The 17371-nt window shown below is 38.0% G+C and overlaps 1 protein-coding gene across 2 annotated transcripts in view; it reads right to left on the bottom strand.

Annotated features, from left to right (window-relative positions):
• Positions 1–557: 557 nt before the first annotated feature.
• EFL1 (elongation factor like GTPase 1) overlaps positions 558–17371 on the bottom strand; it is a 65095-nt gene continuing 48281 nt past the window's right edge. Inside the window, exons 18-20 of one of the 2 annotated variants that reach the window (XM_039557709.1) lie at positions 14200–15203; positions 11486–11670; positions 558–1121 (exon numbers count right to left, since the gene is read on the bottom strand). In XM_039557709.1, coding sequence (XP_039413643.1) covers positions 933–1121; positions 11486–11670; positions 14200–15203 — 1378 coding nt within the window. In that variant the 3' untranslated portion in view covers positions 558–932. The remainder of the gene's footprint in view (positions 1122–11485; positions 11671–14199; positions 15204–17371) is intronic. The other variant, XM_039557710.1, reaches the window with a different exon arrangement.

Here is a 17371-nt window from a genome sequence, read left to right as displayed (position 1 = left end):
AGGTTTTAAGCAGACCTGCAAGCTTCTAGTCCCATCTGTAAAAGGCACTTGTCTGGCACTAGGTTTAAAAATGAAGAAACGTTTCAGACAGATATATTTGAGGAAGCCCTCTCTAATCAAGAGCGCTGTTTTACCTCCAGGGTTTTCAAGTACAATGTACTTTACTTCCTGCATAAAGTATGGGAAGAAAATGGAGGTCCAGTTTTTCATTTACATTGGAGATACTCACTCCCCTCACCCAGTCTGTGGAAACTGAACTTTATAATGAGGTGGGTTCTAAGGAGAGAAAAAAAGACAAATTTTGCTCGTTTTTTTGCAGTGCTCAGTCTTCCACACATGCTATTTTTGCCCTCGGAATTAAAGAAGACATATTACTGCTTTAGATAACTGCTTACATGAGGAATGGAGTAAAACAAATAGTTTAGAAATTCCTAATAGGCTTACCTCTATTTGCATATAGGTAACTATGGAAAGTGTGGGTAAGAAACAAATACATTCTAGAAATTAATTAAAAATCAGTCAAAACCATGAAATCAATTAAAAATCAGTCAAAACCATTAAAGAGCTAAATTCAGTGCATGGTTTATTTGCAGGAAGCTAGCTAACCAGCTCTTACTGTAACTACATGTGACAGAAAGAAACAAAGTGAATTAGGAGTTCCTAATCCTTGTGACAGGACGTTCAATAGGGCATTAAATTTTAAAAATTGAGACAAATTGCAATGAATACGCCTCCATTTTATTTCAATAAATAAACTATTTTCTCTGTACAAAAGTTGGAAAGGCTTGAGTTTATTAAAACATAAGCCACAGACAAAGCATGTAAGAAAAATGGTATCAAAGAACAAAGTCCAGATGAAATTTTGCATCTGCTGCATATAAAATCCTCCACCCGCACTTAGCTGAGTCAGGAGAGAAAGGAGGCAGACACAGCTACTTATTTCTGCTGAGAGTTCTTTGCTTCTCAGCGTGCTCCACTATTTTTTCTTCCACATACAGCCCCTTTCTCTTTCTCACTGCATTCATGTACTTGCGGGCCTGGTTCTCCGAGTCTGCCTTCTCCCCAAAGTGCAAATATTCCTCCTCAGTCGTTGGCACCCAGAACGGGTCACTTGAAATGATCTACAGAAAGAAACAAACAAAGAAAAAAAAAAAAGAGTGAAGTAGTACAAAAGTTTATCAGCATATTTCAAGTAATCAACTGCTGGAGTAGAGAAATGAAAGTAGAGCAGATCAAGTTGTCTGGAAAGCCTGCAATCAGCTACTGAAGCAGAAAACAAGAGTTAAGACACACTCTGCAGCTCTTGTCCTAAGAAGCCCACAATAACTTTTCGAATTCAGCTTCATAGGTTTTTTTAAAAGCAATTTTAATTGCCCATCAGCAAACAGCACCAAATAATGTCAAATAATTGTCAATTTTCAAGAAGGAACTCCTTATTTAGAGTATTATTTCACAACAATTTTATTAGAATTTATCAGAAGTGAAGTTTTCTGCTCGTTTCTGTGCCCTATGTTTTCCAATCCCAATCCAGAGCTGGACAGATGGTTTAAAAATCCCTGTTTCTGGTTCTAACACATTTAGCAGAGCTTTTTTGCAGCTTTTAGGTCCTCCTCTAAAACAGATTTCAGATCAAACATGATCAGAGAATAACTGGACATGCCTTTATTCCCAGTTCATCCTATATACCCCACACTTCTGGGACAACAGAGTATTACAAAGAACCAAAATATGAACATTAGGAAGGGAAGAAATTGAACATATTGTGTTACGTGGGTTCTACTGCAAATTTCAGAAATACTTATTTTACTTGATTGCAGATTTCCTCACAAGATGCAGTTACAGGTCATATATTTTATACAGTATTCATTTCTTAAACAAAACCCTGATGGAAAAAGCAGTACAGACAAGTATTAGTTACTGCAAGAATCATGATAGTTATAACAACTGAGTGTATTACTCTAGAGTAATTTCTGAAATATTACCACTAGCACTCATAACTGACAAGGAGAGAACAAATTTCCCTAAATTGCCAATTTTACCTTGCTGTTATAAACTTCTTCTACCGTTACAAACTTTTTTTTCTGACAAATCCTTTCAATTGCCATATGGTACTTCAACCTAAGCAGAACTTCCTAAAGCTCAAGTTACACAAAGTAGCAAGAAGAGGAATTAAAAAAATCATGACTGAAGATGGACAATTTTCCCCAGAAACATCGACAGTTGTGGAGTCCTAATTTAATACCTCATCTTAAATAACTCCTAACACAACCACACAATTACACTTCACGGGGAGTTAGGAAAATGACCATGGCAGTTTAGTTTGGACTAGGCAACACTGCAGGTTCAATCTTGCAAAAATGGGATGTAAAACTAAACCAACAAAATAGTTCTAGTTTGCTACAGTTAAGCACATGCATAGTCTTGTTAAATTAAGTGGGTATTACTCGTGCTGAAAGTGACAGCCAATCTCAGTTATTTACATAGGAAATGACTATGCACAGGGTTGCCTGGCTGAAAACCAAAAGCAAGCAGAACTCAGAAATAAACAGTCTGAAACTCAGCTCTCCAAATTCTTCTGTGTTTATTTTTACCATAAACGTAAGGACTATCTAACCACAGAAGAATCTGCTTGAAGAAGAGTCATACCCAGTCTGATGCCTTGCTTAGGGCCTTATAATCAATGTACAGAAACTTAGAGGTGATTCCTTGACAACTTACATCAACAAAAAAAGAATGGTCCCCACTCTGTAAGAGTTTCATAGTTTTACCATTATTTTATGCTCTAGAAATACAGAAAAAGGGCAGTGAAGATTGCACGTTGACTTGATGAAGTTGCAGTGATGCTCGTCCTGAACACCTTAATGATGTAAAGCTACCAGGGACTTCCCCTTTCATGATCTGCCTGAAGAGCAGACAAACAAAAGGACAAACAAAAATTTCCAAGTCCAAGAACACATGAAGAAGAAAAGGTGATTCATGCTCACTGCTTCAGACTGTGCTGCTGAGGGAGGTTATACAGCTATAAACTGCTAAGTTAAAGACTGTTACTATGCCCTTCGATGACATTTTTTTTTTTACACTGGCAAGAGATGTAACACCCAGAAATTATGCCCAGAGAGAAGCAGTGAGACAGCGGTTCTTGAAGAATGAATATAACAGAGGAGTCCAAAAGTATACAAAATTGAACTTAACAGATCTAATCTACCTGTAAATATTTAGATACTGTAGTGATGGATGTTTAAGAAAATCCCCAGGTTTGACAGACTGGTTCTTTCAATAATCCATGAAAGACTTGCTCTACTGAAGTTTTGCTCTGGATATTTCTTCCACTGACAAGAATTCTTTATGCTCCAACAGGTCTCAGGAAAGCCAGCGTAACAGCAGGTTTAAAAGTATGCGCTATTTAGTATTTATTAGCCAGCAAAGGTGAACCCATTGCAGCACAGGGTTACAGAGTCCTGAGTGAACCTTGTAGTGCTACACGATGCAGAGCAGTGCTGTAAAGAGGTTAATTAGGTTTCAAAGAACTACCTGAGGAGCTAGCTTGGCTTCTCAACCTGTTTAAATAATTCAGCCACTACACACTGCTTCTAGAGCAAGATCTGGTGGCATCAGAAAATTTAGAGGACCACACCTACCTAAATGGTGCAGATAGACAACAAAGGATGAATTAATCAGCACACTGTGTTACCACGCCGTGGTAAGCAACGGGAAAGAGGAAGCTGCATCTTCTGAGCCAGCTGGAACATCATCTGTGCATCTCCTTTAAGAAGTGACTGTAACCCTATTACAACACACAGGGGTGTTACTGACACAGAGACCCAAACAAAAAAGTAGGAAGTTTTTCTTTTTTGAAAGTTCTGATTCTGTGAGTGAAGGCAAAGGCACAAACTAGACTGTTCCTCTTTACTTGTACCATATACAATGAATGAAGGCAAATGCTTATACCAGGTGGCACCCATCATTCCCCATGCTCTGTTAATACAGTCCAAGCAAGCAAAGGGAGAACGGTCCCAAAGCATTGTCATCAATTTCCTTACAATGGGAACTGTCAGAATGGTGGCTCTGGGTTTCCTGGAATCAGCTAAGAAGCTTTTTAGGTCCTGAGCTATTGTTTGTATTCATGGGAACCACATAGGGATGGTTCTGGAATTTGTAACCGAAAGTGAGTTTTTGTCTGGATAAAGCCCTCAGTGATGAATTAGATTCTAAATGGACCATTCCTCCTGGAAGATGGTATAATTATTTCACAAAGGGCACTTACAGTGGATCCTGAAAGATCCACAGAATCAAAGCAGAAGACACCCAGAAATATTATTTATTCTATGTTGCATGCCACTTTTAATTTAAAAATATTTAAATGTTTCCATATACTAATCTTTCAGTACAAAACTAAAACTTATAGCCTAAGACTCCTCTTAAAATCAGAAACATGATAGCATCTTGAAAACACTTTTTCAAAAAGTTACATTCCTAAACAAACTTCAATCAAAAGAGAACTGGACATTCAAAATAATATGCCTTCCACAGATGAAAAATCTTTAAGTGACTGAAGCAATTCAGTTAACCTTCTATCAAAAGTCTGCCTCTCTCTCTCTGCCTGTGTGTTTTGTGTGTCTGGGCACCACTGAGCAGGGGGGACAAGAAAATAAAACCAAATAAAACCACAGCCAATCTTTATGTCCCAAACTTTATATCAGACAGAAGATATCAAGAGGCACCAATATTAGAAGTAAGACTCCATAAAGCCAACAATATTATGGTATTGTTAGCATTATGATAAAGTACATTTTAAAACACCACCATACTGTGTGTGACTTGATACCTGGAAAACTCAGCACACCTTTTCTCCAGGAACTTTTCTAGGACTTGGGAATTTTTCTGTGTAACAGCATGAACTAGCCAGTGGCCTATGCTTATTTATTACTCAACTCCAGAATTCTCTGATAGGGACAACAGCAGCCTTAACTGCAAACAGCCCAGCCCCCACACAATTACTCCTCCAAGTGTACACGACTAAGTGCTTCCTCCTTAACACAACCAAGTATTCCTATACATCTGCAAGGCTCTTCTGAAAGACATTTCTTTTAAAAAGTGAACTATAAATCAAGATCTGTGCAGTGGGTCACTGGACCAGCATTTATTCTATTAGAAAACAAGCGTTTTCTTTAAATGAGGCCATATAAAATGCGACATAGGAAAGTGAGTCAGTGCACAGCAGCTGATACAGTTCTTAAATTTGTTATTGCAAACACAATGCCTAAGTGATGGAAATGTTCCTATTAAAGGAACATTGAAATTAAGGAACATTTTAAATTAATCTTAGTTGATTTACTTTCTAGAAGTCTTGGGTGATATAATTTGTTTAAAGTATGACTATAAGCACACCCATAGAATTCCATTATGCTTAAAAGAAAAATAAAAGTACATGGAGTGTGTTCCATCACTCACTGCAGAACTATGAGCCCACTCTAGATATAAGTAAAACACTATTTATAATGTAGTCAGCTGGGATTAGGTGTTTCAAAAGAAGCGAATAGATTACTTCAAATATTGCAAGTGAAGGGTATTCTTTAGAAGAAGAAACCATTCTAAAGCAAGATATTTCATTAAATGTAACAACTATTCAAACCAACACACCCAAACAATGAAGTCTCATAAGACTTGTTTAGTAAGAGCATGCAGAAGAGCACAGGCAAAACAGATGTCACTCTCTTTTAGCCCAACAACTACACATTAATTATTCAAGCTGTAAATGCTTGTACCTTTATGAGAGACATAATCTGAATACCTGTAATAATAATCAATAAAAACAGAAATACTATGAGCATACTGTGTTAATACTGATAGATGACAGAGTGTGTACTAATCCTGCAAATGATTATGTAAGCTAATCAAGCTTTTTAGTAAGACATGAGTTAGAGCAGACCACTTGCAATTCAAGAGGACTTGGAATTTTAAGCCTTAATTTGAGGATGATTTATTATTTGCATTTCAGTGTCACCCAGATGGCTCCAATAGTGATCCTGGTCCCATTGTCTAGTGTATTTCACAAAATGATGGTAAGAAACAGTTTCTGCCTAAGGCAGCCTAATTATGCAAAACAAGGTTGAGAGAAGCATCAAAAGGAAACAGAAGGGATCTGCCTGGTTCATCCAAAAGGTCAGGCAGATTTGGGAACACAGCCATGTTCCTAGTAGCACTTCCCCTACTGGTCCTTACTGTCTGATGAAGACAGAAAATTTCTTTTGAGCCAAATATCATCAATGTGGAAAATGCTGGACCATGAATAGAAAGAGCAATCTTACACTGTCTGACGGAGATTTTACAACCAGCAAGCAACATTATGGACTTTGTGAACTGCTTAATAAGAAATCCCAAGAAACACTAAATTCAGTGTGACTGGGCACTACCACCAGCAGCTGTCAGCACGCCAGGAAAAACATGCCAGAAGTTCTTTCTTTTGTTGAAAAATAAAAAAGTTTAAAAAAATCGAAAGAATTATTATGCACGATTTTGAAGATAATACAAGCTCCAGTGGATCAGAATCCTTTCCACCTTTGAAAACTTGATGGTAGAAAGATATTTCAAGAGCATTTACAGTTCAAGTGGTGTCCACCACCTAGTAATGACAATGACATAAATGCAGACTGCGCAACTTTAAAAAGTACAGCGGATACGCACGTCTGAGATGTCTGAAGTGGCCCTGAGAAACAAAAAGTTTTAGGGTAAACTCACCTTCAGGTAAAATAGCAGAACCTTGCAGAGGTGTATGTGAATAGTTACCTGCTGTTTTTCAAGAAAACCATAAGTAAGATGCTGGGTAATGCTGCACAAGTGGTTCTGCACTAAGCACAACCAAATTTGAGGCCACTTGGGCACTGGCAGTGTGCCTCCAGAACAGAAAACCTTACATGAATGTATTGGGTGTGTAGATACCCTGCAAGCGAAAGGAATAGCATGGAAAATCAAATAGCATCCCATAATTCAGAGCTTCCACTCACAATATATAACGGGGAGAGCCAAAGCTTTAAAATGGTTAGATACAAGAACTCGTCTTCCAAGAAATATTGTAATAAAGAACGTTTACACAGTTAGTTATAAAATAAACTCATACAAGTTTATTTTGGCTCAGGAGCATCATCCTTGTTTGTGTCTCAAACAGTGACAGCTAAGCTTTAGCCTTGACTTCAGCAAGTAGCTGCAAAGAGGAATCTGGTAACTGGAAATAAAAAAAGGAGACATGTGGCTCTACTGCTGCATTTTTTCCTATTACTTAAGAAACATGTATTAAGAAAGAGAATTAAAGCCACACCCCTACCACTTGTATTTACTGTTTCAATTAGCTTCAGATGTCCTTGCCAAAACAATGAGCTTTTCATATTTGAAAGGTTCCAGGTTACTCCTGGAATTCATTTATGTGCCTAAACTGTCACTGGTGCAATAATGTATGTAAAGTTACAGTTCAAGAATAGATTCTCTCTCCTTACCTCAGCCTGCTTCCTGTTTAATGCAAGCCTAACAATCTCATCCAGCAACTTCTATATTAAGCCCCATATTCTGAGCTGTAAAATGACTTACAATTCGAAAGGCATGAATTAAAATTCAGAATATAAAACTTACACATTCAGAAGCCTCATATTCCTAGCAATTATTACACACAGTCCCTCTCTTGCCTTTCTCCAGAGCCCTGAGGCACGTTCTAGGCGCTATTCTACTTAGAAGGGATAATGAAAAAGAATTCTGATTAAATGTGTTTACAGTTCACTCATGCTCTCTCAAGAATAAAAGTGTGCTTAATAGGCAATCTTCACGCACTTTCAAAGATGTGATTTAACAGGAATACTACACATTTCACAACTTTCCAACTAGTAGATGTCTTTGACAATTCCTGCTGAAAATTCAATCAGCATCTGAATAGAGCCACATGCATTATTTCTTTACGTACAACACAGATTTCCCAAATGGGATGAACGTTCCATTATTCTAAGGATTGTGCAATCACAAATACCTTCTTGTTCAAAACCCCTATGATTAAGATAAAATAACATGACTGAGTAAAAGATCTAACTGCAAAGAATGGAGAACAAAGGAAAGAGGCTCAAACAAAAGCATACATTAGCTGAAGGTGTATTATTAATTGAAAGTTTAAAAACATACAACTAGTTCATAATTATCCCAAAGTTAAGTACTTTAAACTAACGATTTAATAAGAAAGATTTCAGTATAATCTAAGAAATTACTGCCAAGTAAGCCCAACACACATAACCTTTGCCTACCTTTTAAAATTAGTTTATTTAGCTGGGACTAAACTGAAAGCTCCCACTAATGGTTACTTGGTGCTGTCCTTCACAGGCAGGAATAAATTGCACAAGCATGCCAGAAGAAATTAATAAAAAAGGAGTATCTGACAAGACAGACCTCAATATACATATTGCTCTATCCCTTGGGGTTGGAGCAATCTGAACTACACAAAATACATTCATTAACCGAATAGGGGAAAAAAAAAGCAATATCATTTCCACAGAGACCAAAATGGCTTCATTTAAATGTGGGCTCTATCATTGACCTTCCTGTGTTTAGAGTCTACAAATCATGGTAATGAAATATAATGAAAGAGTGAACTCAAACCTCAATTGTTTAAACATGCCCTATGCATGTGATTTCCATGAGACTAAGCGTTTTTAAGTTTAAAAATCCCCCAAAGTTTCTATTTCACTTTGTGTAAAATGGGGTTAACAACACATTAGAAGGAATCTGTGTAGACAAATGCAAGTCCCAGGTACTCAGCTAATGAGCAGAGCACACTGAGAAAACACCAGCAGCACAGAGTTCATTCAGAACGCCATGGAAAGGTTTGGAGAGTGTGCAATTAAAGCAGCAGCCACACACTCGGTAGCACAGGAAATGCAGAACAAAACCAAGTAGCTACTGCACTTTCTTCCACTTTTTAACACTAAGGAAAAAATAGTTTAAGATTACACAAAGTTCACATCCTATTACCCTACACAATGATGCATTAAATAATAGGGATTCAAATAAAATGCTGGTGTTTTATCATGTAGGTACATACACCATAATTCATCAGTAAAGTGACAATGTCAAAGTCATGCCCATCACCTGATGCAACTCTGTGCAGAATTCAAAGAGAACAAACAGGAGCTGAGACACAAACCATTTCTCATGGCTTCTCTGTCATACTAACACTAGAGATTCTGAAAATTGTATTTATTTAGCAATTCTGTTGATGGTGTGAGAGTAACATGCACTCCTTCTGCCATCACTGCACAGAGATAACATTACTAGTAGCTTAGAAAAGGCTTATTTTATCACAAAAATATGTGGCATGGCTTTCATGGAGACAAACAAACCCAACCCTCCCCCAGTGACAGATTCCCCAGGTGGAAAGGTGACTGGCTTACACAGTAATTTTTCCTACTACCAATACATCTAACATACAAGCTGCAATTATAATCTCTCCCGGGGGTCAATTTTACAAAATCCTGCCAATTGTTCAAATCTCCCTGTCCTATGCATGTCTATAATTATGTGTGAACATTTTCTTATGTGAAATTTGTAACATCTGAGAGCGAACGTACATGCCAAGGGTTGGGAACAGAAGGGGAGGCTTGAGAGCCACAGGGTTCACATTTTTGCTTAGTGCTGGAGCACAGGAGCTACAAATCCTAAAGAAACTGGCACAAAAAGATGGTTAGCTGGAATTGATGTCATATTCCTTTAGAGCACTGATGTCAGAGGCCGTTCAGACAAAAGACCAGTTAAGCCACAAAACCTCACCAGCTGCGCTTCAGAGGAGAACGTCCAAAACTGTCAAGGTTTCTGTACACAGTACTGCCAGCACCCAGTGGTTTGAGGTTCCTGATCTGTAACTGGCTCTAACCAGGATCCCCATACTCAAAAGATGCAGTTTATCAATTTTTCTGTGTGTACACCATCTGTAGAAGGTTGTCCTTTTTTTTTTTTTTTTTGCTATTGCATTTGTGGTTCTGCGTGAAGTTGGACTTAGTTACAAGAGATGAAATGAGTCAATATTGAGGGAGGAGAGCTAAGTCCTTGGTGCCTGCACTTACTAACACCAGTAAGGTCCCACTGCCAAGCAAGACATAATGTACTTTTCCAAGTGCACTGTTTCAAGTACTATGTCAAATACTCTTCCCAACCCTTTTGTTAGCACGTGGCCAGTCTGCAGATGTCCTCTTTTTCCATTACCATCCACATAAAATTCCTGAGGCAGTTACCACAATTACTAACAAAGAAATAATGTTAGTGGAGTATTTTACAGATACTACCTAGGAGGACAACTTAGCTGTGGATGAAGAATCCACACCATGTGAAAAAACAGCACATACTTCAGAGAAACAGTGGCAAGCAATCCATAGCTGGCAACTGCAGGGAGTGTGACTGACCTCAAAAATCTACAGTTGGTTGTTCTCAGAGACTTGACATTTGAGGTGACAAAATAAATCAGAAGATCAGTCAAACAAACAAACATTTTTTCATCCATTTACAGAGTTTCTATTGTTTTTTAACACCAAATAAAGGAACACCTGACCAAAACAAACAAACAAACAAACACCCCCAACCGAACCCAGAAAAACCTAGATTTTGAAGTTATTTTAAAAATTTAAGGTGAAATATTTATACCCACTGACTTTTGCCCTTGAAGCCATTTTTAGCTTTTTCAAGGGAGTCTTCTGAGGAGCCCAACAATGCAGGTGTGTTTGTCTTGAACAAGGAGCTCTGATTTACAGCCTCCTCTTTTTCTCCCTGAAGATCTACTCTCCACATCATAGGAACAAACTACACTGCGCTCTCAGCTGATAACACTCCTTTTATCAGCTTTCCCACTTGCTATCTCCTTTACACCTTCACATTCAACTCTTCATTCTTTAAGTGACAAAAATGATCAAAGGGAATGATTTTGAGGACACCTCTGCTTACTATCAACAGACTTAATTTTGAAAGAAGGAAATCTATTCCATTTGCCTTTTAAGCATGAAAATCTATGTTGGCTTGGAATATGGGAGGACAAGTGCCTGCTAGACCTTAAGAGGTTAACTTTCATGTGCATTAGATTTACTGATACATTTATTTTCTGTTAGTGGTAGGTTGGGGCTGTTTTGTGGTTTTGGTTTTTTTCCCATTCTCCAAACAAGTTTACCAGAGAACTCACCAAAAAGGGAATATAAATTCAGGAAAACACATTTATAAAGAATCAGCTTCATTTATGAAAGATTTACTTTCTGTTGAAATAAAAAAGCATCCCATCTAAACAAAATATAAACACATTTCTGAACAGTGTATCTACAGTAAGAAATAATATAAGGCTACTTTTTTCCTCACTTCAAAAAGGAATTAATCAAATGTCTTGACCAAAACTTAACCTTTTTTGCTTATTATTCCAGTCTGCCACATCTACAGGAAATAGATCACCAAAACAGATGGAGTGAATGGATATTTTTACCTCCCAGTGGCTGAACACCAGCTGTGGACTGGCCAGGCCACTGGTTCTCTTCCTGATTTCATCAGCAAAGCCAAAGCTTTCTGCTACTGGCAGGACTGCCTTAATAATAAACACGTCCGTCCCCTCTTTCATCTCCTCTTGTAGCACTCTGCCTTCCCTTTTGGACAGCACAGCATACACACGACCTGCAGAGACACAGTTCTGATCAGCTTACCAACATATCCATATCCTGCATCACAAAGAGAAACACACCAATATTTGTGCAGGAAGTTTCAGCTTGAAGTAAGACACGTAATTTTTGGCTAAAGTTCTTTGTTGTAAGCCAATCAATTAAGTGGACACAGTAAATTCAAGCAAAGAACACATTCTGCCATACAATGTGCAGAACCATCTGAGTAACATTTAATACATTACTAGAGCTGTATGAATCCATCTAGGTCCATTTCACACAATCACATGACTGCATATACTCTTTTAAAAAGGCACTTTGGCAGAGTATGTGCCTAGCTTGCTTTTTTTCTTACAACCAAATATTTGAGAATCATTACTAAGAAATATTGTTGTGTTTTAGGAATTGTATCCTAGCTACTGTTAAAAATTTGCTTGGATCACCATATCCCTACATGGTACTTGTCCCAGATAGTCCAGTGCTATTCTAATCACAAAAAACTAGTTTATCTGAAATACTACATATTTGTCATGTTTAATGAGTTCAATTGGTTTGTTAATAAATTCAGTCTTAAGTCAGTCATGGATAATTTCAATTTTCTTTTCCAAGTTAGTATTCAATCTATTGAAATACAGAGTATATGTCATGAAAGTAGCTGTGAAAATGACTATGTTTGACTTTAGAGTATGTTTTTAGAAGTATTTTACAGACAAAAACGAAAAAATATATTTGTGTTGATCAAGATAATAAACACACAAGAAAACTTGTACACTTAAAAACACTGTGTTCCACTCTCTTTGTTCCTCTCCTCTGCCTCAGTTCAGTTTATTTTCATTGTCAGAAAAGTCTGATGGACAAAGCTTTATATTCTGAGAACACAGATGACCTCACTTTCCCAGAAGCTAACATCTTAGAAACAAGCAGATCAATATGGAGATATGTTAAACTTCACAGGGTATCAATGTATGCCCTGAATGCCAAAGGAATGAATAAAGATATAAAAGCCAGTGGTTTGACACATGTCAACTGCTAAGCCTGACTGGATAGAAGGCCTGCTTTTCACTTCTCCTAATGAGGATGCAATTTATTAGCTTAAGTTTCCACAATAAAAATTAAACCCACGAATTTGTAATGAACTAAGTGCGTGTCCATGGCTATTACAACACAATTCACATTCATCAGACTGGACTAATTTGCTTGCATGTCTGAGTCCTACATTACACTCATTAAATATATATATATACACATTAGAAAGCCATGTTTCCATTTGGGTTTATGGCACAATTAATGAGCCAATGCATGTTCATTACTTCACTGTAAACAATCATGCTTTTTGGGTAGTATTTTGAAAAACAGCAATTTATACAGTGTTTTTGAGGTTTAAAAAATGGTATCTTGCTTATAGCTTGATGAAGAGACTCAGAAGTACTGTGTCAATGTGCTTCTGGAACAGCAACATGGAACAGTACAAAGTCCAGTTTTGACAGCTATTAGTAATCCTGCACATCAGAAAAGAGTTTGAAATGCCAAAGTTCCATGTCAGAGTAGGTGATGTTGAGGGTAATGTGCCAATAAGCTTATGGCAGCACACCCTTAACCAGGCCTACTACAGGGTACCTCCAGCAAAGAACAGGATCATGCATCTGCACAAAACAGTTGCTCACTCAAAGGCATTTTCTTTTCATTACACACAAATGTAATTTTTGGTCTTTGGACTGCTATCATTATGTTTGTGTGTACAGCAGCTGAGATTTTTTTACAGCAACCAAATAATTATTGTACGTGGGATATACTGTAATTTTTGTCATGGATAGTGCAGTCAAAGTAAAACTGATGATAGTTTAAATGCACTGGAAGTTAGTTTTAAAGAAAATCTTGGTGCATTGGATCAGATTCAGCATGCAAGCAACTTCCATGGAAAACTCCAAGAACAAACACAGTGAAGTGGTGTCATAAGTAGGTCATAAAAACAAGTTTAAGTAGGTGTAAGTGGTAAGGTAATACAAATGACACCATTTGGCATGCACTGGGTTGAGCCAACTTGCATACCAGAAAGATACAGATGCTACTTAAAAACACAAAATTACCAATTGGATTGCAACAATAATTTAATTTTCCTTTTCCTAATTTTATTTCTGTACTATTGTACTAAAATACCTTGATACGGCATTTGCTAAGATCCTGCACGCCCTTTACAAACAGGACAGGTTTCCCATCTCTTCATGGAACTAGGGCTTAATTATGAGGCACAGTATTGATATTCATGGTTACTGAAGCTGGTCTTACAAAAACTTCCTCAGAAGGCAACATTTTGTATCTCGCACTTCAAAAAGGTGTAGCATTGCTATTTATGCCTATGGCTCAGATAAGCAAGAAGAATGCGAAATTCTCCTTCAGAATAGTATAAATCCTACTGGAGAACTATGTAAGACTCCTGACAAAACCTTTAATGAACTTACACCTTCTGATCCAGTCTCGTTTATAAAACCTCATCTAGGAAATCAGAAAGGAAATTCTTGGCAAAGGTTTATTGTCCCGGTCTTACCTAAAACTTCTGCAGTAGCCATGATTTCACACGTGTACATTGCTGCCATGAGTCTCTGTGGTTTTGCTTGCAAAGCATAACGACAGGCTTCCTTCATGGTGGCAATCAGCTGGCCTGAGAAAGGGCCGTAACAATCTGGAAGTAATAATTCTCCTTTGTGTTTACTCATTTTCTCAGGTGAGTCTGTACCACTTTGGTTCTTGTCCTGGTGTTCATCTGCACTGGGACCTTCGTCAGTGCAACTGCTTGCTGGAGTATTATCTTCATTTTGCTCATGTTCTGTGGTATCAATTTCCCCTGAATCCTGACTGCTATTTGACAGTGCATCTCCAGCTTTATTTATTTCCCATTTTTCCACTGTGAAACAAACACCCATGAGAGGCTCTTCACACATGGGACCTGAAAGTGTAGCCAGCTGAAATCCACTCACTATGCTGTTGTCAAAGTCTCTGTATTTACCTACTTCTTTCACAGAGTTCCCAAGGCACTGCCACACAGACCTCTTATAACTCCCGAAATTATGTAATAAAATATTAGGCCCACATTTCCGTGGTCCAAATGACCAGATCTGATCAACAGCATTTCTCCACTTCCTCCCCTGAAGACTTTTCTCCAACTTCTGTTTGAATTCTTTGATTCTATCAAGAGTCTTCTGATTTATCTCATGTGTTTTTTTATCTTCATTCAGAGATGTGTTGAGTTGCTCCATAGTTCGAATTAAGTCACAGTTTTCTTCAAGAAGTCGAGTGACCTCCTCAGGAAGTGGCATTGCTCTTACACTGAGAGTAGCTTGTTTATTTGGAGTATTAATTGTAACAAGACCATCTGAATCAACCTGAATTCCTTCAGGAATTTTATTTGGGTCCTCTTTTGTTTGGTGTATGACAGCAACTTTCTGCTGTTTTCCTATTTCTTCATTCACCATATCGACTTTGGGAGGTCTTGTTATCGTCTCTCGGAAGGGTATAATAGGAGCAGATACACTGATCTGCACCTTTGCAAACCTGCAAAATAATGTTTAAGAATTAGTTTAAGAATCTTGAAACTAGTTTTAAACTTGGGGGTGGGAGGTAGGGCAACGGCCTTAACGTGGAACAGATGTTCACGAACAAATCTGACTGCAACATAGATTACTAAGTAATGCATTTCAAATTCAAATTTTATGTACTTCAAAAAAGAAGCACTGCCTTTTATGTCTTCAGAAATATTTGGAAAGGAACTCAAGAAAATAAAAGCAAAAGCACTGCTATGCCTCTGCACAAATCACTGGTTCACCCACATCTTGGGAACTATGTGCTGCTGTGCTCTGCTCTCAAACGAAACGGAACTAGAAAAAAACTGAGAGCAAAGATGATCGAAGGAACACAAGCACAAGAAGCCTTCAGATGTTCCAAGGGTGCAACAGAGATCTACAAAATCAAGTGGGGCATGCAAAAGGCTGACCAGGATTAACCAACAACCAAACCACAAAGGGCCCTGGACTGAAAATGAAGGAGGCCTGGGAAAGCACCACAGTTACTCCAGTTTTACTCTTCCTGTTCCTGTTGTTGGCCACACTGCTCAGACATGGTACTGAGATGGACACTTGGTGTGAGCCAGCACATCTGCTCACAGAGGGAGATGCCCTGAGAAGATGAAGCACTGGGAAAGCTGAACAGAGCTTTGTCCTTTTGGGCTGATAACCACTATCATAAAAGCTTCATGCTAGAAAGTGATGCTTTAAAGTCAGGTGAAACATTTTAGGTATGTCAAATGTTGTGAATGATGGCAAGAAAAAAGGAAGAATTATTCATTATCTGACAGGTTCAAGGATCACAGCTGTGTATTCTTCTTAACCACCCACGAGTTCTGAGCAGGTTCACTCAACAACTACAGAAGGACTAACCAATATTTCCTATGTTCTGGTAAATTTTGGCAGTGATAAAAAAAGTTGAGGAAGAAAAGCAAGTACAATTGTAAGCTGTATTTCCATGGGAATCAAACCCAGGAGAGATTTATCCTTTTTGCAGTTCTTTCAAGGATTTGCATTATACCAAACAAAACCCACAACTCCCCCCCCAACGCCACCATTACCATAATTCTTTTTGTTTCTCATTCTGAGAAGGGTAACTTAATCCCTTCACAGTTAGTATTTGAAATGTTCCTGGGACAGAAATTTCTAAAAATTTCTATTGTACAACACAGAAAATAAAATGTTCAAAGCTACAAGGTCTAATTTCTTACTCCATTCAAAAAGAACTAATTGGGAAGAAAAAATATAAATTTGGTGAAATCAGGCAGAACATCCATATTGAATCATTTAGATGAACACAGATGACTGATCTTTTAGTTGTTTCCATGTTTCTCCACATCTTTGACAATAAGTATCACTTGAATATAATTTTTTAAATACACAGTGGGAAAGCTAAAATTAAGTATGTGCCTTCGAAAAAGTCTGATTAAAATCTTGACAATGCAATGTAGTTTGAATACAGCAGAACCTCCTCAGTTGCTGTAACCAGTCCAAAAACATCAATCTGCAAAACCCAGTTAGTTGATGCAACTGTGGTAGATGCCAACACCAGCATCCTGCCCCACTACCTCAAGTGTGACTCAACTGTCTTGAATAACCTTTCCCAATATTTTTGGGGAAAAACTTCTGGGTCACATTTTAAGGTTATTACATGCTGTCTTGATCCCTAGTTCACAATTTACTATTCCAAATTATATGCACTTAAAAGTTTAACATTTACAGGGAAACACAGGGAGCTAATGAAAACTAACATTCCAGAGCACAACTTTTCCTCTTCACACTTTAATAGGTAACTAGTGCCAGTTTACCACTGTCAGAATTTACACAGAATCCATGAGGAATGGAGCAAGACAGGAATCCCATTCTGGACTCTTTCTTCTACAAAATGGGGAGAAAAGGAAAGGACAATTCTTGTCCCACGAGCTGGTGTGTGAGGGATGGCAACTGAAATATGCCAAATCCTGAGAGATCTAGAAGGAGAGTGAGCTCCTTAGTGAACACATCTGCTCCCAACTCCTTTTGGGAGCTGGCACCCAACTGAGAAACCATGAACCACAATCAAGCAGGACAATGGTGGCAGCCCTGTTTGTCTGTGTCTCCAGGTGTTTCTTGTTTCTGCTCAGGATGCCACGAGCACAGAGTGGTTTTGTGCTTTGGTAG

The sequence above is a fragment of the Corvus cornix genome, chromosome 10, assembly GCF_000738735.6.
Source record: "Corvus cornix cornix isolate S_Up_H32 chromosome 10, ASM73873v5, whole genome shotgun sequence".
Classification (NCBI taxonomy): domain Eukaryota; kingdom Metazoa; phylum Chordata; class Aves; order Passeriformes; family Corvidae; genus Corvus; species Corvus cornix.
The sequence above is the reverse complement of the archived record's forward strand: the minus strand, read 5'-3'. Positions and strand labels throughout refer to the sequence as shown.